We start from the raw sequence: 26,509 nt of genomic DNA, 5'->3' as shown, positions 1-26,509 counted from the left end.
CCTGTGAAGCCAAGGGAAAAGAGGCAGCCCCATGGCCAGCAAGGGCAGCGAGTGACCGACAACTGCGGCTGCTCCGCGGCCCCGAGCTGAGGCCACCGTGGCTGCTGGACGCTGACCCGCGGCCTCGGCGCTGCGACACCGCTGAGGGTTTCACCGGCGGCTGGCGGCGGGCACTGCATCCTAAAGCTACCTGGGCTCAGCAGGGCGTTCTCCGGCCGCAGAGCAGCCCCAGCCGCGGGGCCCTGAGGTGGGAGCTGGCGGCCCGGGAGCCGCCGGCACCAACGGCCGCGCTGAGGCGCCGCAGCCATCAGGAGGGACGGCCACGATCCCCGCCCCGCGGCGCTCCCGCCGCGCCAGGCCGGCCCCGGGCCCCGCAGCCAAACACCCGTCACACTGCACCCCTCCCCCCGCACCCGCCGCCCCGCTCCCGCTCCCGCCGGCCGCCAGCGGCCGCTGCCCTCCGCCCCGCCGCCATTGTCCCGCCCCGCCCCGCCCCGCCCCGCGCGGCGCGCGCCCACCCCCGCGGCGCCGCTGCAGCCCCCGCGCGCATATAGGCTCCTCCGCCGCACTCCCCGCGCCGCCGCCGCCTCCTCCAGGCATGGCACAGGGCTCTACCTCACTATGGCAGCAGCAGCGCGGCACAGCACCCTGGACTTCCTGCTCGGCGCCACAGGTAACCGCCGCCGCGGGGGAGAGGAGAGAGAGGGAGGGGGCGCGTCCTGTGTGCCCCCCCGCCCCAGTCGCGCCCCGCCTGCCCCCGCCGCCGCCGAGGAAGCGGCGCGGCCGCCGGCCCGCCAGGCCCCGCGCGGCCGCCCCCTCTGCCGGGCCTCCCTCTGGCGCCCGTCCCCGGCCGTGGGTCCCCCCCGGTGCTCGCCCCTGTAGGCGGGCAGGTGCCCCCGCGCTGCCCGGGGCCTCCGTGCTGCCGCCCCTGCCCCCGGTAGGCGGGCGGCCCGCTGCGGCCTCCTAGCCCTGAGCCCGCCGTGGAGCGGCCCCCCCGCGCTGGGGCAGCCCGGCTCGGGGCGAGGCGGCGGTGCGGGGCCGGGGGGGGGGTGTCGCGCAGGTGCCCCGGCCGGTCACCGCGGCGGGCTCCGGCCGGCCGGCCGCCAGGGCGGGCTTTCTCCGCCGGCGGCAGGGGGAAGCGGTGGTTGCCGCGCCGCGGGCCCGGGGGGAGGGCGGGCCTGGCCGTTGTCGAGCAGCCGGGCTGGGGCGCCCCGCGAAGCCCGCCTCGGCTCGGCGCTCCGGTCAGCGCGGCCCTTGCACCGCGCCTCGGACGGGGGCGATGGAACGGGCCGGTTCCTCGCGCGGAGCGGGGCGCGGGCGCGGTGCCTGCGTGCCTTGTCACTTCGGTGTGCCCCCAGCCTCGTCGCGAAATCGCGAAGGAAGTGATTAGCGGTGAAACGCGGGATGAGCCACTGGCTGTTTCAGCGCTGTACTCGGTTATCTGTAGGGGGCATGTTCGAGCCAGAACGCGAGGAGAGCACCACGTTTCTCAACGGCCAAGATGGGTGAAAGGGTTTAACTGGGGGCGGGGAGTGGGGGGGGTGTGCGTTAAAGCCGGGTGGCGAGGCCGGTGAGCGCCGAGCAGGGCCCCGCTCGGGCTGGCGCTCCCGCCCCGCTCCCCGCTGGGACAGGCCCTTCCTGCGGCCGGCGTGCCCGGGGGGCTGACCCGCTGGGCCGGCCCCCTCTCTTTTCATTTCCCCCTTTTGGAGGGAGTTGTGAAGGCAGTTCCCCACATCTACAGATAAAAATCTATCATTAGCTTGATTTGAGAGAGAGGTTCCCGACCCCAGGGGCTTTGCTGCGTGCTATGCCTTTCGTGGCGTTGCTGTGTTTGCACTTTGGTGAGCCAGGAACAGAGAAGGGGGAGGTGTTAGTGAAGTTGGTTCCAAACAGTGTGCCATAGCTGCTGTGTTTCATGGTAAAAGTCTTGCAGTTTCCATTTTTACAGAGACATCTTTTACAGGGCAATTTGGCCACTCTAATGGTCACTTAATGGTAAATGAGATGGCACTGCCATTTTCCTTGCACCTTGTGCTTGTCTAACCTAGCATGAGCGGAATTGGGAAGCTAAATCAGTCTAAAAGCAATTTTTGTGGATGCCACTTAGCCCACACAATTACCTCTTTGCCCGTTTAGTTCCCTGAACTATCACGTGTTCAAGGATTACATCCATAACTGGCATCTGTGGAAGGGTCAGAATTACAAGGGAAAAGAGTAGAACTTAGACTTATTTTCAATGCACCTAAGTTAATTGGCTGCTCTTGATACAAAAACTATGCCATTATTTAAATAGGGAGCGTGGTAATGATATGAAATGTTGTCTTGCTTTCAGGTAGGTTTGCTATTGCATTTCCCTTTACTTTTGAAGACAACATTTGGGTCTTCTTCCAGTCAAGATGAATATGCCTAGATGAGGGTGGGGGGGATAGACCAACTGTAGAAGTGTTGCTGTGTAGATTGAAGCAGGGAAGAAACCTTTGTTCTTTCTTTTATATGTTTCAGCACGATAGACATCTCTAGTGAGATGTGAAGAACTTTCTTCCACCCGTGGCAGCTCTGAAGTTGGCTTGTACTTTTCATGTGGAGTTTTTCTTCTTGTCTAGTGCTTATGGCCCAAAGCATAAAGGGTTGTATATGGAGGAAAAAATTGTGAATATACATTTGTAGCTTGTGTTAAAGGAGTTCAAGCTTAATGCTGAATCATGGATCATCAACTAGCTGAGGCTTTTACTGTAAGTTATGTAGACAATAAAACTTCTGAATGATCTGGAATGGCATAAGAATCTGCTTATATATGAGTTATATATGGCTGATGAAATAATTTTGAAATGGTTCTCAATGTTCATATTTACACAGTGGTTAAATGTTGTCCTAATCCTGAAGGGAAGGAAGGCTTCACTGTTATTGTCCAGTGTCATGATTGAACATGACTATAAAGGGTAGGATAGTGCTTGTGAGGTGTTAGCATTTTTCTGGGATCGGTTTCTCATGTGCTCTGTGTGTGGCTTGACTGAGGATGAAGGCTTCTGAGGCTTTTGTGGAGTAAGGGAGGAAGGCTGTCTTTAGATGTCTGTTGGATCTGGAGGACACAACTCTGCGTTAGGAAGGTGGCATTTTGTCATGTGTTAATCTTGTGCAGCTATATTAGCTAGCATATGCTTGTGCTGCACAATGATGTAAATTCAATCATTCCCGCTGGCTGGCTGACTTGACATGTGCCAAAACGCTTCAATAGCAGCTCTCTGTTCTTCAGGCAGCCTAATTCTCTTGTGATACTGGACTGTGGTGCATGTTACATTCTTCAGGATTCAAGTGTGTACTCAACAAGGATCTTGAGAATGGTAACTAGAATAATGGATATTTTCCTAGTGTTTACCATCATCACTTCTGTAAGGTTGATGGTTGGAGCTACTGAGAGATGCCAGCAATGTTAATGAAAACGTGGATGTGGGGAGTTAGAGGAGAAAACGAGTCCTTTTATGTTGGGTTGGGGGGGGGGGGGGATGGGAAACACAACAGTGTCTTGGAAATGGGGCTGCATGAGATGAAGTCGCATATTTCTACAAAAGCTTTTAGTTTTCTTCAAACTTCTCAAATTGTTTAATGTACTAAAAAATCTCCAAATTTAGTAAAAAGAAAAGCCTTTTTGCCTGTCTTTTGAACTAGATCTATAATAATGCATCCCACCAGTTTTTAAAAATAATAATAGGTAGTTAGATAAAAGCAGGGTTGAATCTTTGATAACTGGATAACACAGCCTGACTTCCTGTGATAGTCGCATCAAGAACTGGTCGAAGTAGCAACTATAGAGCTCAGTCCTTTGAGCAGAAGCATCTGTGGCTCTCAAAACCAGAAGAAAACTTAAGCAGGCAAACCAGCGTAGTGCTTATGATCCTAAAATACAAAAGTGCTCTAACATTTATGAAAATGAATACCTATCACTTGGCTTCCTTCATTGGGACATAAAGGCTTTAGTCATGTCTTTCACTTCTGGACTAATGACATGAAAATATGGAGACTTTGAGATTTGTTTTTTTACTGGCTTCAGAAAACTGCTTTGAAAAGGTAAGAACTTGTTGGAAAATTAGTTTTAACTGTCTTCAAGTTCACTGTTTGGGTTTATTGCTGTGGGGGGATTATATAGTTCATAATACAGCTGCACAGACAGTTGTGCTGGCAACACTTGAGTCCAGGGCACAGATGGGTGAGCTGGTGGAGGAAAGCAGCACCTGAGCTGGCAGTTACTGAACTAAATTTGTATGACATTGTTGTGTGAATTGACATGCACTGGGAATGCCAGGGCTGTAGTGCAGGTAAGGCAATGCTTGGGTTTTTAAGGAAAAGGGTAAGTGGATGTCTGTGTGCAAGATCTGTTTTTCTTCATAATGAGTATTTTCATGGAGATAGGAACTAGAATGATCTCTTGTGGGCTGAGCCTTTTCTTTTGGCCCCGTCAGTGGCTTTGTTTCTGTCTGCAGGGTCCAGTACTCAATTCTGACACTGTAGAGAAAACTGTGGTGAGAAAATTAAGCCTGTCATCAGTAGGGATACTTGTAAATAAAAAATGGCTAATCACTATCGTACTTATGTCTAATTGCTGTTGGATGCAGACAATATTTTAAGAGATTCTTTAACAACAGATTGTGTGAAAGAAAACTAACTGGAATTGTGTATATGGAATTAGACTTGAAAAAGTATTTTACTTTGGTTAGTGTTTTGCTGCATAACTGCACTTACTGGAGTCAAAATTTACAAAATAGTACTTTTGGAGGTTTTTTTAGGGGAGGCACTACCTGCTTTACAAGTTAATTAAAATATATAAAATGTCTCAGCTGAAGTATCCATTACAATGTAAGTGCCATTAGCTCTACTGGCAGTCCTGTATCTTAAATCTTGCCTTGTTTTTAAGTCTACAGGAATGCTGTCAGGTGACGCTTTAGTATGCAGTTGGGTATAAAGATTTAAACAACCCTCAATCCTCTTCCCCCCCCCCCAGTCATTTAATAATACTGCATGGTATATTCCAGTGTTTGACGTCCTTGAAAGGTCATAGCTTTCATACGTGTTGTGTTCTGAAACAATGTTGATTATAAGATATAAGTTATTCCACGAAATGTTCTTTCAGTGTTTGAAGCTTTTACTTAGGCTATCAAATTGTTAAATATTTGAACTGCATGCAGTTATGCTAATATTTTGATTCTTGTCTTTGTTTTGATTGGAAGCCTTAATACTTTTCATAGAGCAGGACGGTAATTTTATGTGCTGCTTCCTGACAGTGCTGATTTAAGCTTTTGGGGAGGGGAAAGAGTTGACAAGGCTTTGTTTATTTCTGCATCCCTTTGGAGCCTTGTAGTTGAGTTTCTTAACTTTTAAGGACTAATTAAAAAAAATGCTTTTTGGACAGGACAGTCTCCCAGAAACAGGAGTGTTTAAGAGAATTAAATGACAGTGAGGAGTGCTGTACTGTACTGGCTCTTCCTGTCTGCCATCTCTGAAACCTCTGCTTGAATTTCTACCTTTGAAAATTGTACATGAGTTCAGCTGCTCATGTGAGCTGTATCCTGCTGTAGTAAAGACAATTTGAAATTGGTGCTGGTTTAGCTTAATAAGCAGATAATCAGCAGTTGTAGCTGTTGAGTCGTGGTTCATCCTGCACTAAATTTGGAAATGGCAGAGAAAGCAGGAAGAGGTGACTGGCACTGAAAATTTGATGTTGCTTCCAGAGTTTTTCCATGGGTTGGTCATTCTTGTTTGTGAAGGAGGAAGGCTCCAACTAATACTAAATATTCAATAGTTTCTAAAATTATAAATTAAAAACTCATTAATAAAACCTTGGAGCACTTGGCTGTATATAGAGTTATTTTAAAATTACTAGTCTCTGTAATTGGTGTTTTGGCCTAATGTACTAGTGATGCTAGGGCTTTATTTTTCTTATGAGGCAGGTTCAGCTTCTATGACTGGAGCTGGCTGCAGTCAGCGGTAAAAACACATTGTGGGGGAATGGCATCTCTGAGCCTTGTAGCTCAGTTTAACTGGTTCTGTCAAGTATTGGGCTGTCTGAAGTGCTGAAACATCTGATTACAGTGGTGACATGTGGATGATAGGCTTATCTCTTCTTTTATGGTATGTTACCAGAATGTTTGCCGACTTGATCTGTATGTGAAGACCATGTAAATAAAGATTAAACAAGACTCAAATGCCACTGGAGCTTGCAACTTCATTATCAACCTTGGCTAAAGTTTGCAGCTAGCTTGCAGCTCCACTGGAGCTTGCAACTTCATTATCAACCTTGGCTAAAGTTTGCAGCTAGCTTGCAGCTGTGGTTCAGGAATAGGTCTGGTTTAGTTGTGTTCCTTTAGCAGCCTGTGCCAGCGGTGTGGGCTCAGCCTGTGCTCTTGGCTGAGCTGTTTTGAGCTGAACCCTGCAGGTCTCCGTAGTCTAGTTCTGGCAGGCCTGGACTAAGAACTGGCCTGCTTTGTGTCGGAACACAAATGAGGCTTGTCAGGAGGCATTAATACAGGAATTAATAGCTTTCCATTTTTAGCAGTAAGAACTTCCGTGAACTCATTCCCTGCTTTTGTTGGTTTCTAGTTTTGAAGATTAAAATGCTTTATGAATGGAACTCTGAGAATGTCATGATCTGATTCTCCAGAATGATGTCTAGTACTGAATGGCTGCTTGCTCAGACATGAAGGAGCTGTCACCTGCAAAGGTGAAGGTTAACAACATGGGAGGTGTTTTCCATTATGGTCTGGTTTGAAGCTGTGGAACAAACTTCTATAGGAAATACAGGCTGCTTTTGAAACATCAATATTTTTTATTTCAGGTACATGTCACTGACCATGCCTTTTTAATAGCAAAATCATTGGAAGGAGAATAAAGTGTATATGACAAGTACTAACTGCTTTGCTTAATATATTTCTAGAAGGTGGTCTGGTACCAGGTGATGAAAGTGGCTTGAGAGATGTAAGTGAACAGGAGAGCTGGTATTAGCTGTTCCCAAGTACGTTTTCACATTTACTGCTTTTCTGGATGGAAGGGCTACAGACGTTTCAGCAGGTTGTACTGTTTAAAATGTGAACAGTCTTTGTATGCCAGCTGATAGACTTCAGTTTATGTATTACTGAGAGTCAAATGAAGTTAGTGGAGCTGAGGCATTGAAACATTTGTTGATGTTAAAGCTCAAGCTATGTATCACAAAATAAGTTTTCTCAGGGCATAAATACTCTGTAAAGGTGGTATGCCAAACTTATGTTTGAGAATGTTGTTTTGCAAATGCCTTTGGCTTACCTCTTCACCTACTGATCAGCTCGGATAAACTGTTGCGATGAAGTGTTGCAAGAAGTTTAGTGAAATGCTGTCTTTCAATAGCAAAATTAAACTTGACCAAGCAGCAAATCTGGAATAGTCTATTGTGAGACCTAGATATTTAAATTGTAAAAGAATACTGTTTGTGGGCTGTCCAGAAGAATGTTACAAATATTTCATGTCTGTCTCTAGAGAAGTAAGTGTGGTTTCGAACAGTAGATTTCTATGAAATAGAAAAACCTGTAAGACTCTTACAGGGTAAAGTAGCGACTGGGGAAAGAAAAAAGTTAAACTTTTTAAACTAATGTGGTGTACAGAAATGCCAGCCACTGTTAACTTGTGGAGGCCTATAAATGTTTTTTCTTCTAGAGCTAGCAGAGTGTCAGGACTTTGGAAACGGTGCAGAACAGATCACCAGAATTAAAGTTATTGTTAATTGTAATAGGATATCACGTTACAAGTAGCTGCAATTAGATGCCAGGTGTAGAAGTACTCCTGAAGCATATATTTTATCAAAATACAGAAATAAATCATAAATGTCAAAGTGAATGGGAGAGACTTAAACATTCTTTAGCTCTGCATGTGATCAATAGGAAAGGTATAGCAATTGGGCAGTTCGTTACTTCTTTCTCTGGCTTTGTTTTTGAAGGGGCAGTACTTAAATAGTTTCTCCTTCAGAGTTGTCCTGGCTGTAGGAATTTGGCATGTTTGGTGTCTTAAACTTTTTTTTTGTCTTGTGGAATGTTCTTGTAGGACTTGCCCTACCTAACTGAAAAACATTCCTCTAAAAGCCAGCTGAAAATAGCCTCAAGTACTTTCAGCAGCAATGAGGGGCTTCTAAAAGTTTTGCCAAAAGCTAATGGGGGGGGGGGGGGGACGGACACACAAAACCAAAAAAAACCCAAACAACAAAAACAACCCCTTTATAGGTTCCTGTGGTGGGCTCTTTTTAAACTTCACTAAGTGTGTTGTGATGCAGGAGTTGTCAAGAGTGAGCCTTTGGATGCTGATGAATCCACAAGCCCTGTACTTGTGCAGTAAGCAAGCCAGGAAAAGTGGGAAATAGAGCACTGGAAACACTAACTCCTTTGTCATGTCAGATGATAATCAAAAACTTAAGTGAATAAAATCAAGGTAGATTATGGAAGGTGATCCTTTGTTTTAATTCTTTCCTTTCAAGTAGTTTCACATTCATACATGCTACAAACTTGACTTTGCTGGCTCTGCTGTAGTCAGCCACTGTTAGAGCGAAAGGTTTATTTTCCTGTCTCTGGGTATTTTAATAATGATGCTTATAATAATTGAGCTCTCCTGTAGGTCAGTGTCTGTGTTTGATTGTGCTTGTATCTTTGCACTGGTACCTATCTTGAGAGAGACTTCTGTGGACAATGCATCCTGGCTCCTACAGGAATCTCTGCAAGAGCCATGGCATAATGCAGAGGGCATCGATACCTCCTGTCCTTCTGAACTCTGGCTGGTGTTGCTCATCTAACGAGTGGGTAGAGATTCTGGGTGGCAGAATTTTGGAGACTAGTAGATGCATTTACTGCTACGTGTAATGAAAGTTTAATAACAAAGCTGAGCTGCTTCACTTAACTGATTTATTTTAAGCCTTTGAATTGGTCTGCATGACTTAAAATAATCTGTGCACAAGTTTGGGTGTAACAGTTCACCCAGATGGATAAATCCTACTGACCAGTTGAGGATGTAAATCTTTCTGCCTTCAGTTAAGGCTCTGATGATATCCCAGAAGTCAAAAATATATTTATTGGGGAAGTCAGTCTGTGGGCTGACAGGAAAAAAAATGCTCCCTGACTAAATTTTATTAATGTAGTACTTTCCTGTTAACAACATGAAATCTTAAGTTAGTCTTCATGTGTAAATGAGCTCTAAATTAGTAGCAAATGCTTTCTTCTGGTTCTTTAAAATGTATGTTGCAGTGGTGCATCTTCATTTGTGCTTGAAAAGACTTGCTAGTCTACCTAATTTCCAATGTGCAGTGTGCTTGCTTTAATCAAGCAAAATGATTTGTTTAGTAACACTTACATCGGCTGAGGGACTATATTAAAGCATGAGAACATAGTTTTATTTTGATGCTTTGCAGTTCGGCTCACCTGAAGCTATCCTGTTAAGGGGAGAAAAGTAAAATTGAAGAGTGTTTTGTGCTACTAGTAAAATCTTTGTTTCTTGGTTTCTTCATTCTGCCCCTTTACTCTGGTGTTTCCCCTGCTGTATCCTCTACCTGGGTGCATGCCCATGATGTATTCCAAAAGCACTGAAAAGCATGTATTAACACCAATCCATAAAATAGATGTCGAATGACCAATGCTGTTAGGAATGTAGCATTCATTTAAAGAAAGAATGACAAAGATAGTTGCATACTTGAATCCCTTTTACATTAACGGTTGCTCAGCTTCTGCTGCAGGTTTGATGTGCAGCAAAAGTAATGTTAGAGCAAGAAAAGCTCCTTGTATCAAGGATTCTTGTCTCTAATAAGGCATTTGTACCAGAGATCATATGTGATGAGGCATAAAACTACCCAACCTTGCTAGCATTCTTTACTTCCTTATTTAAATTATGTGTTTGACTGAAAAGTCATGGCAAACTGAGATAGTGAGAGTGCTGTGACATAGTCCAGTAAACCTGATGTTCTGCTCTTGCCAATTAATTAAACTCCATGTTGTGGTGTTTTGTGATTGCATGTATTGAAATACTAAATTATTGTGACTGCATTATCTGTCCTTCTAGCAGAAGTTCACAATTTAACCTTTTCAAAAAGAAGCTTTTGTCTTAATGACTAGGTGGAAATGGAGTATTGCCTTTTAAATGCTGCCAGTGGAAGTGTTCTGACACATCACTTCCATTTGAATGTGGAGCCAAACCTGCTGTTCTCATGTGTTGAATTTCAAATTGTGAGATACCTTACAGGTCATGGCTGATAAGATTATTCTTACTCTGTATGTGCTTACTGGTGGTACTTTGATATGTTACAGTACCATTTTTCTGCAATTTGGTAATAGTTGTTTTTAATGTTGTAATCCAGTATCAAGAATTTTACTGTTCATGCTTCAAGGAAACATAAGACTTAAACCTCACTGATACTGGAATGTATTTTTATTGAGGCTGAGTTTACAGAAAAAATCGGGAGCTTCAGATTCACAAAACATGGGATATTCAATATAAAAGATCACTTCTGGTTTTATATATACAGTAAATTAAATTTTTTGTTGTCCTAGTTTGACGAATTGAGTAGAGGAAGGTTGAAGGAGTAACTATGTTACTGTATTTTTTCCATTACGGGAGTGGATGGAGCTGATAAACCTATAGTTGCTCAAAACTTAGTTTTATGTAGAGTTTTCCCTTAAAGGTGACTAGGGAATCTTACCCTGCTTTTGTGAAAGCACTGAATCTCTTTTTATCAGAGCTCAGAGGAGGAAGCGGGGGAAGAAGGTGATTTATGTTACTGAGCCTGCATGTCGGAGTTATGTTTTTGTTTAATACACGTGCTTTGCACTGCTTGCAGAAGTTGAAGCAAAACCATTCCTGTTCGTTGTTCGTACAGCTGCTTTTAGCTGAGTTCTCACTTAGCATTTTAAGTAATGACTTGCTGATTGTATAGCCTGAACTTGAATTTTTATTGTTGTATAAAGGACTAGGGAAAAGAGGCTGTGTAGGTCTGTTCTCTTTACATTAAGATTGGAGATTTGGACAAAGATTCAAGGTATTTCTTATTCTATAAAGGTGATACATTACTCTATGGGCATCCTAGAAAATGCGTGTGTGCTAGTGTCATCTGAAAGCCCCTGTATATGGTTTGTTGCTTTGGTCACTATTACTACTAAAGTTACAGTAGTGTATTTGAAACTGCAAGAAAAAGTTGAGCTTTTTAAAGGTGGTCTTGGGAAGGTTGAAGTAGCTTCCCTCCAGCATTCCTTTGTCTGAATCTGTGTTTCCACAGACCTCGTTATGGCAAGTGTCAGAGGGAAGACAAGTCAACTTTGGGAGATCCCTACATGTGGGGAACATGAGGGTAGAAGGTGGGTGTAGATTATGGAAGGTGTGTGGTGCTCTTTACCCAGGACTAGGTTCCTTGTTCCTTGTAGATGTGTGACCCTGCAGGGTTTTTCTTCGCACATCTGAGTGAAGAATCTAAGACCGAAAGAAAATCGGTATAACTCCAGTCTTCAAAAGAGCAAGAAGGAAGATCCAGGGAACTGAGGGCCAGTCAACTTACATCAATAACTGGGAAAGTGATGGAGTGAATTTTGGAAGCTATTTCCAGGCCTGTTGAGGGCTAGAAACTGGGTGTAGCTGACATGGATTTGTGAAGGGGAGATCATGCCTCACTTGCCTGATAGCATTCTGTGGTTGAAATAATGGCTAGATGGAGGAGGCAGGAGTAGTGATTGCTGTTTATTTAGACTTTAGTAGGGCTTTCAACTCTGTTTCTGATAATATCTTCATGGATGAAGTGGGGAAGTACAGGTTAAAATCCACAATGAGGTGGATTGAAAACCAGACTGCTGGGTCCAAGAGATGATCAGCAACAAAAAGTCTACCTGGAGGCCAGTCAGTGGTTGTGCCCTCAAGGAGGCGGAGATAGTAGGTCAGTGCACCTCGGTACCTTCATTAATAACCTGGGCATTTGAACAGAGTGCATCCTTCTAGGCTTGCAGATGACGCAAAACCGGGAGGTAACTGATGCACTGTAGGCACTGGCTTGCAGGAACCCAATGAAGTTCAACCAAACGGAATGGCAAGTCTTGCATCTTGGAAGAATGGCCCTATACACAAGTATAGGTTAGGGACAGCTTTGCCTTCCACTTAAGGATCATCTTGCTCAACTCAGCCCTACTGAGGCATATCTGGAGTGCTAGGCCCAGTGGTGGCTCTCCAGTACAAGAGTGTTGGTCCTACTGGAGTGGGCCCAGTGTAGGGCCATAAACACTATTAAAGGAGTGGAGCATCTGTCATACAAAGAGGGTAGATTAGCTGGAGCTAATCATCCTGGAGTAGAGGAGGCTCAGGAGGATTCTAACAATGCAGATTTATTTAGGTTGGAGAAGACCCTTAAGATAGAGTCCAACTGTTAACCTAACCACTACCAAGTCGGTCACTAAACCATGTCAAATTATATATAAAAATATGTAGGATATCTGATGGGGGGGGCGGGAAACCGAGAAGATCAAGCTGGACTTTTGCTCCGTTGTGCCCTGTGTGACAGGACAAGAGACAAGACAGTGGGCAGAAATTGAAATACATGGTACTTGATCTGAACATAAGGAAACACTTTTCATTGTGGGGGTGGTTGAACATGGGAACAAGTTACCTGCAGAGGCAGTAGAATCTGTCTGTGGAGACAGTGAAAACCTGACTGCTTGTGGCCCTGAGTCACCTGCTGTCATTGATCCCGCTCTGAGCAGGGTGTTGGATGATGTCTCCTGTTCTGTGGTAGCTACATGACTTGCCAGAGGGGATGTACATAGAATTGACTTTCAAGTAGAAAAGTCAGACTTCAGGTGAACTACAGGCGTGCTCAGGGGCATGGTCACACCATTGGCTTAAGCACTCTTTCACCCTTCCCTCTCTCCTTTTAATATCAACATTAGCTCTTTAAATCCATGTTGGCAGTTTATTTTGAATGCTTCCCACCACCCTGTCACATCTTGTGTGCAAGTGTGAATGAAGAGGCAGGAACAAGAGAGGGTGGGAGCACTCTGGTGACAGAGCAATTTTAGCTTGGTGTTGGTCAACACTAAAACATCTGGAGTTCGGTTCCTTGTTGGTTGGATGCTTTGGGGAAAGGGTGGCTGGTAGCTGTGGAACATGTGTGGGAAGGGGTGGGTTAAATTTAAGTTCTGCAGAATATCGGAAGAGAGGAGGTTATTGTAAGAGGAATGTAGAGTATTTACCTGGGTATAAGGAGAAAAAGTATTATGTTCTCAGAAATGCTGCAAATAGTGCATTAAAAACTTCTTGTGTCTGGCAGAGAGATTTGCTATCATATTGGGTGTATTTTGTGTGTATTTTTTGAGGCACCCTGCACTGATACAAAGTGGTGGCAGTGCAGGGTAAGAATGAGGGTTGAATTCTCATTTTGGTAACTGGTATCTTCAAGACTGAGAGCTCATTCTGATTCATGGTGGTTTTACCCATAATTTCTAAAAGGACACTTGAATGCACTTGGTGATATGTATTGACTGGTGATTACATGGATATGCTGATAACTTCATGCACTTGCTGTTGTGGCATAGCATGGCTTGATTTAGCCGTATTCAATATGTAGCTGGAACTCCTCACAGTAAGAGTGTAGGGGGGATGTTCTGTGGAAACTTCAGGAAAAAGCAGCGTTCTACTCTTGATCTCCTGTAATACAGGATAATGAAATGGAGTGAGTGCGCAGGGAGACTTAGTTTTCTCATGGATGGGTGAATAGTCTGGCTATTTCAACCTGCTGCCCCCTTTTTTTTAAGCCTCCTCATGCTGTGCATGATTCATTGATTTCTGTGCATAAGTCAACGTGACAAAGTTGACTGGTGGATGTTGATTGAAAGGAATAATTTTAGTATCTATTTCTACTTCCTGCTGTTTTCTGCTTTCACATAGCTGGCAAGGACAAAACAAAGGATTCTTCTGTGCCGGGGTTCTGACAGGAGACTTCCAAACTTAATATGTGGGAGTTGCATGTTGCTAAAGCTAGTTGGTTTTCATCTGTATCCGTTAATGTCAGGCAAAAGCTAGCTGCTTTGACCTGGGAATAGTGAAAGTGGGGGCTTTGGGTTGTGCTTGGAGGGGATCCTCTCATTCTTGTGAGGCATGGATTTATTTTGTAGTTTTTGAAGGAAAAGGACCTGTTTTAGGCATCTGCTGTCATTCTGAAGTCTCTTGAGTCTGTGATATTTCTGTGGAAGCTTCCCTGGATAGTTTCTTTGAAACACTAGTGTGCTCTGTGCACTCGTTTTCCACGCAGGCAGATGCTTTTAACCAGGATAAAAGGAGTGCAATTCTTCCGAACTTTTCAAGTTGTAAGAAAAAGGTTGCTGTGCAGGAGTTGATGACTAAACAACAACCAGTTATCTGCAAGTTACTTGTATTACTGTATACTTTCATGTATGGGGGAGAGGGGGAGCTAGTAGTCAGGGACTGTCTGCTTTCCATAAACTGTGGTAACTTTTGTCCCTCTTTTTTTTTTTTTTTTTTTCCCAATTATTTCTCCACTTGGTTTTTTGTTGCCTAAAGGAAATCTAGGCATTGAAATACAAGCACTGGAGCTTGAAGTTTCTCCTTGGCACTGGATTTTAAAATTTATGAACATTTTGCTCCCTAACACTTCTGCAGCACACTCCTAATTCTGGAGACTTACCATGACTAAGATTGAGATACAATATTGGCATTGGAAAAATGTTTCAGATTAGTCTATGAGCAAGAACTCCTTTATAACACTTATAAGCCTGGTTACTGTATTTCCAATAAGTGTTGGTGGAGGGAGACACTGTGAGTGGCCTGACTTGGCTCTGGTGGGCTCTGTGCCAGAGCTGTCAGGTGTGCTGCTGCAGCAGGTTGAAGGCCCAGCCTCCTGCTGTTCTCTTAAACTGCCCCGGGACCTCACCTGCCTAAAAGTGAATCTTTTGCCAGGTGTGTTCCTTTTTGTCCCTTGTACCTGACACTCTTCCACCTTGTCTCTGCATATTTCCATTTCATGTAAGGCTTTTGAAGAATTGTAGGTGACAGGAAGAGTGCCTGTGTGAGAATTTCATATTTGCACTGCACAGTGACTTAATATATTGAAATAATTAATTTAAACTCTGAACTGAAACAATATTCCAGTTGGGTTGCTGTTTACAGTTAGCATTTTCTGCTTTTTAGCTCCTAATATACACTAACTCTTTAATGTGTTCTTAGTAAAGCAGTTCCCTTTTTTCTTCACTTGTCTCTGCTGAAAGTCCAGCTACCAAGGGAAAAATACATGCCTCCAAGTCTTAGTATAAGTGCTTTGATGTGTCCTGTTGGTTCCGTTACATTCTGGCTTGCTAGAGGAAACAATTCAAAGTCATGGGGTGAATATTTTCAAATAAGAGCTAATCTGTTCCCATAGCTTACTAAGATTTTGTCAAGCCTCTGGTATGAGGAGGTCTTAAACCAGAATATTTTTAGAGATGGTCTGGCTCAATAGCAAATTACTGAGCTCAGTGTTGGAGTATCTGGGTGAAGCTAGCCAGCGTGCATGAGACCAGACTGGATGTGCGCAGTAACACTGGACTTTGAGCTGCACTCATGTTCACAGATCACTGTCAAATAACGGCTGCTTTACTGTGGAAGTTTCAGAAGAACATCTGCAACTGCTGCATGTAATCTTTTCAAATATGCTGGGATGCCAAAACTGTCTGGCTTAGCAGGGTATTAACTCTCTTGAAAACCATGTATATCAAATCTTATACACAGTGGTTTTGTTTCAGTTCCCTGGAGTTGAAACTCTGGACTTCTTTATTCCTTCTGGCAAACAATTACTAAATATTTCAAATAGTATTCCATGCTTGATAACCAGAGTTTGTTTCCTTTTGTTCCTGAATAGCAAAAAATTGACTACCTGAATTAATGTGTTGATCTAGATTCAAAGGTGTTCCTACTGTTCTAATCCTCATTGTCCTTTTTGTTTTTCAATGCTTGCTACAGCATATCTGAGCTTGGAGTGAGGTGGTGGCTAGTGGTTTTGGGTGAGAGCTCCTGAGATTGCTGAAACTTCCTGATGCCTTCAAGCAACCACTGATGCCTCAAACATTTTAATAAGGAGACTCCAACTTTGGAGAAATAAGTAGCCCTCCAAGGCAAATCTTGTGTGGTATAACCAAAAGGAGACCTGATAAAAGAGGATGTTGTTGGTTTAATTTCCTAAACTTAATCGCATAGTAGGAAGAGCTCAAATGAAGCTTGTGCCTGGCTGCTTAGCAAAGAAGTCTGCTGCTGAATGAAGAGCAGCTTGTGAGGGATTAGTATGTTCATGGAGCAGAAAAATATCTGTGATTTGTGCTGCAGTCTTTGCCCAGACACACCTAGCAGGAATCTTTGAAGCTGTTAAAGGCAGATAGACTAAATGTGGTATGAGCACTTAAGCTCTTCCAGGTTCTGTTCTCTGTCTTCCTACTTCAGTACCTTGTAGGAGCTGCAGAAGAAGTGGTCTGGGGGTTAATTGCATACTGGTTCAGTTCTGGTTTCATGGCAGCTTGCTGGCCTGGAAGGGTATGCTATGCATTATTATTTTGTTTGATGTGATGGTGACATGAGAAATATGTTAAGGGAAGGACGTGAGCATGGGTTTTGTAAAAGATGAGGGAGAAGGTAAAGGAGTGGGGCAAGGAAGCAAATGTCAAGCAAGAAGAGGGGACCACATGTCTGAAGTGGCAAGAATTCTTTGTGAATATACTGGCCTTGAAGCATCTGCTCTGATCCTCACCAAAAGAGTGGTGATGTGTTTACACTTGCAGAAGCTGCAAGTTTAAAGTGAATGGTGCAAAGTTCCCTTCCCAGTACAAAGCTGCAGGGACTGGAACCAGTTTAAGAACTGTGGCTGTAATTATGGCCCCATTTCTTTTATACTTTTGATGTCCCAAAAACATGTTGGCTTGATTGGCGGCCGCTTACCGCTGTAACCATGGTTACTGGGCAGATAAACTCTGTACTCCAATCCTTAATTACTGCCTGTGCTGTGGTGGTACCTGACTGATGCTGGATAGGAAGTGTAAAAAATCACTGGTACAAGTGATGTAGAATTCGACAGGAGGGTAGAGAAGGAAACAAGCTTCACAGTGGTAGCGGACTGTGTGTGGGGTCCTTAATGATTAAGGGTAAAAATCATCAATGGTGCTATTTTTGGTTGTATTTCACCCTAACTTGCAACATGGAGAGTTAATGAGGAAGGTGTAGATGTAAAGCAAATAATTCTCAAACATGCATTCAAAATCAGATAGTAAGAGCAGTAAGAAGTGCAGGTCCTTTCCACTTTTATTAAATACCCTTGACAAGTTATTGGGGAATTGGCTTGCTCTTCACTTTGTGTTGAAGAAAATTAAATGTTTTATCTGTTATTTCAGTCTGGTTAAAACATGCGGGGATAATTGAGTCCAGGCTTTACAGATGGGCAAACACAGGTTTCAAGAAATCGCTTTTTTAGCTTCGTCTACTGTGGAGTTGTGTAGAGGTGATAGATGAGCTGAACTTTGTGTTTAGTATAGGCTTTCTTGTCCGTCTGTTTGAAGCCTGATACAAATCGGCAACGTTCTAGAAACAATTGCTGATAACATGTGCAAGCAACACTTGCTGGTTCAAAGGTACATGCATTTGGTTGTAGGGAGTAAAACAAAATAGTTACGTTGGGAATGACTCTTTAAAAGTTGGCATGGGGGAACAGTGTGTCAGGGCTGAAGCATGTGGTTATAAACTGTGCTCCATAATATGGCTATGCCAGGTGATTTCTTTGATAGACTAAGTCCCGGTTTTATTTTTGACACTATTGACATATTGCATGACTAATAGTGGCTTAGTTTTGTTTGTGAAGCAAAAATTATGATACTTGCCTCAATGGGACAGGCTGTAGATTAATATTTTGTTAACTCTCCCACTGGCACTTAACAGGAGAGGCTGGCATACCAGTTTGTTCCTGTTCTGCTAGGTTCAGCTTTACTGGCATACTCCACTGACTTGCCTTGGTCAATTCCAAAATCATCTGATAAAACTTAAAACTTCTTTATGAGACACTTGTTTGAATGGAGGATCTAGCTGTAGTGAAGTTAGTCTTGTGGATTTAAGTAATGTGTACAGCAAACTCAAAGGTTCTGAAATTGGCACATTTTGACTGAAGAAATACCTTCATGGAGAAATCGTCAGCTTACTTTTGAAGATAATTACCAGAGAACTTTTTAGTTACTTCAAAGTGATTTTTTTATGTGCTTTTCAGAGAGAGGTCTTTTCCATTATATCATGAAGATTTCAGTTGGGGGCCTGATCTGTCCTGGATGTTAGAAAAAGGATGTTTCTGTGGGGCAGAGTGGATAGGATAGTTTATCCTGTCTAGTTTTAATGCCTTTGAAGAAATGTTGAGCTGTAGGACAGAGAAACTACCAATTTTCTTGTCAGTACTGTGGTTTCTTTCTGGGATTGTTGTTTATGTGTTGTTATTTTTTAAAATGCTTAATTACATAAGGACTTGACTGGATTGTAATACAGTAGGTGACCAATAATAGTAGCCATAATAAAAGTGCTCTTACAACATGTGCTGTAGATAAACACTTTTGCTTAGGGGTAAAAACTGATTTAAAAGAAAATTGCTTGGATTCCCATTCACTGAAGAATACCTCTGGGGATTGAGAAGGGGGAGAGAATGTACATGAAAACTACTGTTCAGATGGAACTTGGAGAACATACTTGACTGCTAGCAAAAACTGTTCAACCTCTTAAAAAAAAAAAAGACAAAACTCAAGAGGAAAATCCTTACTGTTTGTTTTTTTTCTCTCAATTTTGCAGCTGATTGCAATGCTGTTCTTAAAGCTCTACAGCCCATTTTTCAGGAGCAGGGAATGACAGAAACAGTTTATAACTGGGAAGACCATGGTTATTTAGCAACCTACATCAAAAAAAATGGCAGGTGAGTGGATTTTCTTTTTCTTCCTATAGATTGTCCCCTTTGTCCTTTCGTACAGATACTTATTTCTCCCTGTATTGATCTCCTTCTGGGGTATCAGCAGGGCAGACTTTTTTTTTTTTTTTTACCAGCCTTGCTATGACCTGACTACAATAAAGCAGAATACTGTTGGTAACCTTGTCTGTCATCTTGCAGTTTGAATATCAGAACAGTTGAACAGGTCAGTCTGGTCAGTAACATTTTATGATGTCTTGATCACAGGGCCAGGCCTTCCAGATGCAGGACAGCTCAAGTCAGTTAAATGTATTTATAATCCTGACAACTGAGTATGTCTAAATACATCAGAGTCTAACATTAGCATGTGAATAACAAACTTTCTGCTTCTGTCTTGCATGCACTTCTAAGCACTTTATTATATGGTTCAAATTCTCAAGCAGCTATTGAAGTAACTAACAGCATGAGAAGGGTGGTTGGTGTCATTTGTGATACTCACATAAGCAAATCTGCTGGGATAAACTGGTAAGGAAACCACATTCACTTTATTTCCTGAAGCTGCTTTACAATGTCAGGGTTAGTCAATTATGGTATACATTTATCTGGCCTGTTTATTGGTAACTACCATAATTATGCTGCACTTCACTTACTTCCAGTTAATCAATTACTTGTTCTTGATGTCCATTGTGGCAATTGCTGCTTTTGTTCTTTTTTAAACCTTAGTTTAGTGTTCTTCCGGATTGGAGTTAAGCTTTAATTTTCTGGCCATCTTCTCCTGGGTGTCCTCTTAAATAGTTCATTTTGCCACACTCCTAACGTGTGAGAATTGCCTGAGGATGTTAAAATTCTTTTTGTAATGAAAGATATAACAGGTATCTCTAGAGGGGAAAATCAGATCCTAGGTGAATGTGTTGCCTACTGGAATTTGTCTGTTTATTGTGTGTGAACATACTTGTATGTACAGCTCTACATAGTTTTTATATGAATGGTAGTGTAGACCAGCTACACTGGTAAACTTGTGGCCTGACTTAGGACTAGACTCATGTCAGCTTGCTACTCTATGTTTATATCTTTCCTAGTCATGTTCTGTGAATTTCTTGTTCTGTTTCAGTTAGCTTTTCAAATGTGGTGCTGGCTTTTTCTGATCAAAATTATATGTCTTTATATTTTTGCCCAGAAAAGCCTGTTTTTTGTATAGTCTTTCTTACTGTGTTTAGTTATGTGTTATTTTATATTCTTCCTGAATAACTTGATCAAGATTCCAGTTCATGGAATCGTAGAATGGTTTGGGTTGGAAGGGACCTTGAAGATCATTAGTTCCAGCCCTGCTGCCATGGGCAGAGACACCTTCCACTAGATCAGGTAGCTCAAAGCCCCATCCAACCTGCCCTGGAACACTTGCTGGGATGGGGCATCCACAGCTTCACTGGAACACATTGCCCAGAGTCTCAACACCCCTGCAGGGAAAAATCTACCCTCTTTGTTTGAAGTCAGTCCTCCTTGTCCTATCACTATAAGGCCTTGCAAAAAGTCCCTCTTCCGGCTTCTTGTAGGCCCCCTTTAGGCACTGGAAGGCTGCTAGAAGAGAAGAGAAGGCTCCAGGGAGACCTAGGCTGAATATCCAGTTCTGGATAACTCTTTGTTTCTGAGGACAGTGAAAAGATAGCGAAGTTGATAACTTGCTACTCTTCAGTCCTGATGCTGTCCTTCCTCTGTATTGGTTTAAGCTTATTTAGTATCCTTGATACTACCTGTTTAGGAGAACACGAACTCTGAACAATTAAAAGGTTCATCTTTTGTTCATCTAAAAGTAAAAAGGACTTAGATTTAAAGGTTGATTTTCTTTGATTACGTAGCCTCATTTTGCTTTCCTGTATTTCTTCAAGTTTGAAAGTGTCATGATGTGACTTCTCTAACTTTCCTCTCTGCAGTCTCGTTGGATCATTCCTCCCAAGACAGCCCCTTCTAAAGGAGCAGTTTCCAGAGTTAAATTACCTGTCTTTTGACATGTTCCAGGATCTTGCAATAGAAGACTGCTTTCTAGTGTAACTTTGCCAGGAGATAACTGGTGTCTAGAAGCATCTCTGAGTAAGGTCCTCAAACTTCTAGAATTTAGAAGTATCTAACCTGATTTTTCAGTTGACAGCACAGTAAGACAATACTTGTTGCTACAAATTCCACTGTTTCAAGTGCTAGAGTATAATACTAATGAATGTTTGGAAGGGGAAAATGTAAGCATTGACCTCTCTGTGTAGGAGAGGTGGGAAGGAATTCATGGGTAAGACAAACCTTTTCACTGCTGACAGAAGAAAATTGGTCTGGTTGCCAGTTTCCATGGTTTCTCTTGGTATATTCATTGCCATCTGAACTCCAGTGCAGACTGTATTTATCTTCCCTGGAAATTACTCACTTGTAGCTAAACAACTTACTGTTTGCAGCAGTGTCAGTTGAAGTACTTTTCTGTGCTTTGCCAGCCCCATTGAACTCTTAAATTGGGGAACAGTACCATGTGTGGGAGAGCTTTGAGTTCTGGGACTCGACAGTTTTGTTTACTTGAGTTTTCAAATTTCTTAAACTGCATGTACTGTGAGGTAGCATTAAACAGCATATTTCTGTGAACTGAAACTACATCAGCTGACTAACTGAAACAAATAAGGGTGTGACCACTTAAACCAATAGACGGACAGTTATACCCCTGTAAATCAAACGAGCATTTAATGAGTGGTAAGAATGAACTGGTCATACAGAGGATTTGGTACTAACTAAATAATTTTTATTTTAATACTGGCAATTTTATGTCTGCGTTTTATTGTAGAGGCCTAAAATATAACATTTTTAGGCAATAAAAAAAAAGCCAAGTATCTGACACAATTAGGAAGAAATTAGCCAGGGCATGCAGACTTTACCTCTTCCTTCCCTGCAAAACAGTATACTTCTGGAAGTGGAGTAGCTTGTAGTAAAAAGCAAAAAAAAAAAGAAGATATTGGGTAGGTACATCACAAGTAGTTTCCTATAAGGATGGCTGGGTGCTACTGGGCACAAGTTCCCCAGGATGAAAGATGCATGAGTTGGTGCTGTATGTGAGTAGGGGTTTTACGAGTATGCCCATACAAACACATTTTTTTTTAACCAGCGAAAGGTGACTGAGCCATTGCAATGTAAAGAGGCACAGCTGATGAACAGCTGGGTGGTAACCCTAGGTAAAAAAAAAAGTTTTATACGATATGGTATGTTGCTAAACAGTGTTGACACTCCAAAGTCTGCAGAGATGACCCCTGTAGCCTGCAGGGTGTCCGGTGCTACAGATTGTTGATTTGTGGGCACTGCTGTTGATGAAACTCTTTCACAAAGATACTGTGTGAACAGCCTGGTGGAGGACTGCGGTGGTTAAACGAATTGGAGCTGATCTGGGGATTAAGCCATGCTTTCCTGTTGTCATTACCAAAGCAACAGATCCCCATTCTCCTTTGTCTAAAGCTAAGCAAGCAAAAGTCACGTGGCAACTCTACCTGGTCCATTTACTTCGTGATTTACTATTACAAAAGGACCTAACTGAGGGAAGCTGAGATGAAAGCATTTACTAATGGTGTTGTCAACACAAGGCTGTAGACCTGGGCAGGAAATGGCTCACTCGGCCACTTGCAGCCCTGTCTGTAGTGGGGGTAGGCGTGTGGATACACTCCTCTGCTTTGCCAGCCCCCTGGCCCAAATGCTGGTTGAGGAACTGTAGCACATGGAGAGGAGCGATCATCTCTTGAGTTTCAGGGCTCTGGCAGTCTTGTTTTCCTGAGCTGTGTATTTTCAGATCACTTCAGAATGTTTTCAGGGTCACCATTAGCAGCATGCTTTTACTGAAGTGTTAGTCTAGCTTAGACTGGACAGTTAAATGTTAGGAATGTGGTCTTTCTCATATACATTAAATGAGATAGTTTGTAGAGAGTCATAGGGCCCAGTATATCTTAACAGATTAAAAATTAAATAAATTATGGATAAGGATAAAATTATTGAAGTTACTCAACAATTTTCAGAGATTATCTTCTCAACTAATACTGTATTTTAATGGCATCACTGCTTGTGAGGAAGTACTTTAACATTACATACTGTGTACAGCTACCAGGGTTGTTCTTGCCCTTTGTGCATCTGTGTTCCTTCTCTTGACCCACAAAACCTCAAATTTCTACAGTGAGACTGTATTTTAGGAAAGCTTTGACCTCTCGGGTACACACAGTCATTTTTAGCTTCTGTTGGAGTTCTTGTTTGGAGAAGTGTAATCCTGCTGGTGTGTGGCTTCACTGTTCGTAACAGTGTAAGGCTTATGCAGTTTGAAGTTAATTTATATGTTGCTGAGATGATGGTGAATGTTGAACCCACTCATCTCTTCCTTCATGGTGTTACTTTTTTCTGTGTTAGTCTTTTGCTAACCATTCTATATACTAGTCAACATATTGTAAAGGAGCAGGGTGAACATTCCTTAACTGTTTCAGGCTGAAATGTTTTAACTTATTCATGGAGTTACCCCAAGTGTGAAAGTAAGTGAAGAGAGATGGGAAGCAGTTGCTAGGAATAAACAACAGTTTAGAACTGTGGTAACTTTTATAGGTTTAATTTTCTTTTTGTAAAAAAGAACAGGAATAATGGTGTAGTGAAAAAGGTGGTTGCTTAATTCCTTAAGGTCCCTTAAGTACTCTAAGATGAACAGAATTTTAAAAATATGCTTTATGGAAACAATGTCGTGACAGTCTTTATTTTGGGATTTCTGCTATAAGCAGGTTTTCATTTCCTCCCTCATTGAATAGTTTGACAGATGCTTTTATTGGCAAGCTGTTTCAAATACACAAACTATTCTGTAGTGATTCAAAGTTAGTCTGTCACCAGATAAAAGCTTTAATGGGTGAAGCGGGGTTTGTAGGTACCTGTCTGTATCCAGTTTTATTCTCTGGGTGTGGTGCAGAGAAATCCTTTTTCAAATATCTATATGGCTTTATAATGTATTGTACTCCTCAGTACAAGCAACTAAGATAGGATACACATTTTTGGCTCAGAATGTGTTGGATCTCCCTGCTTCTGGTCCTTGAGAAAGGTTTTGAATGAGTATCCTCTTGTTTAAAAGACTTAATTTTTGATTTGTGCTATTGGGATTTATTTGTCAACATCTGATGTTCCCTGTTCTTCAGGCAGCAAGATGCAGCACTCAGCAGAATAGTTTCTGTAGTTGAGACCTCTTGCATACAAGCACAAAAAGCTTGAGTACTCATCTACAGGATGTTACTGCACCTGCATACCGGTTAAAAGCAGGGCCATGTTTGTGGGGGCTGCTTCTCACATGCATGTTCTATTGTGTGTGGAGAAGATGCTTCCTCACTGAGCTTTGCTTCTCCTTTTATGAAAGTGCATGTAAGCACGCACCAAAGCTGTGGCAGGTGTTTTATTTTGAAAAATGGGAATTAAGGTTTTCAGTAAGACAAGATGCAGGAGGGGAGGCTTGTGAAGAAAACTTCATTTTTCACAGATTCCTCCTCATTTGGTTTGTAAGGTAATCATTGTTATATTTTCATAGGTAGAAAATGGAAACTATTATCGTGGTTCTTAAAAACCCACCTCCGAATATTAAGAGCTGCTGCTGCTGCAAACCTGTATTCACATGCATTCTACCAAGCAGACAAATGTAAAGAAACAACAGCCAGCATAGCCTTTGTTCTTTGCTGATTGAGACTGTGTCTTTTGTGAGTTCCACCTTGGGCCTGCTGCTACTGCCTTAATGCTGCTAGACTGGTTGCTTTTCTGAATGTACACTTGTACTGTTCACTGTATGTTTAAATCTTTACTGGCATTTTAGCTTATTTTGGGTGTTCATTTCCTACCAGGTGACTTCTAACAAAGTTATAACCAACCTGGATCTATATTGGCTTCTTAAAAAACCTTGAATGACATTCAAAATTCTTGACCACAAATTGAAACCTGAGTATCAACCAGACACTATAACTTTTTTTTGTCCCACCGCACTGCTCCGGCCAGGTGCCTGCCTTTCATCTCTCTCTCTCCCCGCTGCCCCAGGTGTCAGGACCCTGCTATTCTAGTAGAGTTCATTTGATTAAATGAGTGATGGTTCTGCAGTGTTACTGTCTCAGTATTATAATACTATCATATCACTTCCAAGTTTAAAGGTGTGTGGTTGTGCTTTTCAGAGCAACCCTCCTCTCTGCTTCTTGCCTCCCACCCAAAAAAAGACCTCAGAGCAAAGGAAGTATTTCATACTTCACAGGGGAAGTGAAGACAATGTCAGCTGTCAAATCTTATGACAGCTATGTGATTCTTGCAGGAAAAGAATTTGAAAGAGAAGTCATGGGACAGTCTGCCTGTTTGAATCAGTAGCAACTCCTAGAATATGGGAATAAACAAAGTTTTTGTAACAGTGTATATATTTCTGGTACTGCTGGATTATGGAGAACTTAACACGGCTGTCTCGTGAACTGCAAATACTCATTTTGGTCTGGAGTGGGTCTATGGACTTCATGAGAAATGTCCCTTTTCACTGTGAATGGTTGTGTCCAAAACCTGCTGGAGCGACCAGTGCTTCCATCTAGTGAGTTCTGCTGTTTTGTCTTTCTCATTAAAAAAAAAAAAACTAAACCACCACCTGTCTCCTGGAGTCTTGCGATAAAACTAAGTTCTTACGCTTATGCCTGACTCTACACACACACCCCTTTTGTTAGGTACATTATAAAATAAACCTATGCTGACATGAAAATCATACAAACAGAATCCTGGGAGTGTTTTCTCTAGAGCTGTCCTTTGCAGTAGCCATTGCCTCTGTACCGAGTACCAGGAGACTGTAGGAGAAGCATTTAACTAATTTGAGTCCCTTTGGTTCAAGGGGTTGTAAGTTTTTAAACACTTCTCTCTGAAGCCCTGTAGAGACTTGGGGGTGGGAAGGAGGAGTGTGTGTCCTGCACTCCTTTTTATTAAGTCTCACTTGTGTCTCCGTACTGATGAGAACATCAGCTTAAGCTTTAAGGTGTTGTGGTCACTGTGCAAAGTGTGAAGTGGCTCACCTATCAAAAGTACTGAACAGTGCCAATCACCAGTGAGTGGGACAGCATTCTAACCCATGGGGGTAGACACTACATGCCAAAGGTCTGAACAGTTTCTTCAGCTTTGGTCTTGGTGGGAGTAGAGTGAGCTTCTTGGTACTTACTAAACACAAGTAAAAAGCTGCTTTGGAAATGTCTTGAATACTGAAAAGACTTAAGAGACTGGGTTTACGATCTACTTAAAAGATTAAGTGGTAGCAAGGAAAATAAACGAAGCCAAAACTACCCCCGCTACTGAAGAGAAAAGCATCTGTGTACTCCTTTACTATTTTCTGTTCATTGCCTCATCAGGGTAAAATAGTGTATTTTATCTGCTGCAGGAGTAACTTCCTGCTGTGTGGGGAATACCTGCTGTAAGCGGGTTCTGTGATTTCACTTACTGGCCATCAGAGTACAGAGGCTTTCTGGTCCCTGACACTTGCCAGGAGGACACCTAGTGGGCAACGGCTGGGGTGGAGGGAGGGTCACTGAAAGATTTTTG

The 26,509-nt window shown here is 42.7% G+C and overlaps 1 protein-coding gene and 1 long non-coding RNA gene across 2 annotated transcripts in view; one reads left to right on the top strand and one right to left on the bottom strand.

The window, feature by feature from the left end:
* Positions 1-507: 507 nt before the first annotated feature.
* The window catches only part of SMS (spermine synthase), a 48,320-nt gene continuing 22,318 nt past the window's right edge, over positions 508-26,509 (top strand). Inside the window, exons 1-2 of the mRNA XM_055702661.1 lie at positions 508-673; positions 18,826-18,946. Coding sequence (XP_055558636.1) covers positions 622-673; positions 18,826-18,946 — 173 coding nt within the window. The 5' untranslated portion in view covers positions 508-621. The remainder of the gene's footprint in view (positions 674-18,825; positions 18,947-26,509) is intronic.
* On the bottom strand, positions 4,991-6,393 carry LOC129735399 (uncharacterized). The gene is made up of 2 exons (XR_008730988.1): positions 6,289-6,393; positions 4,991-6,228 (listed from the first exon to the last, which is right to left on the bottom strand). It is a non-coding gene; the product is annotated as an uncharacterized LOC129735399 (long non-coding RNA).

Source organism: Falco cherrug, chromosome 2, assembly GCF_023634085.1.
Source record: "Falco cherrug isolate bFalChe1 chromosome 2, bFalChe1.pri, whole genome shotgun sequence".
NCBI classification, from domain to species: domain Eukaryota; kingdom Metazoa; phylum Chordata; class Aves; order Falconiformes; family Falconidae; genus Falco; species Falco cherrug.
Note: the sequence above shows the minus strand (reverse complement) of the source record. Positions and strands in the feature narration are given on the sequence as shown.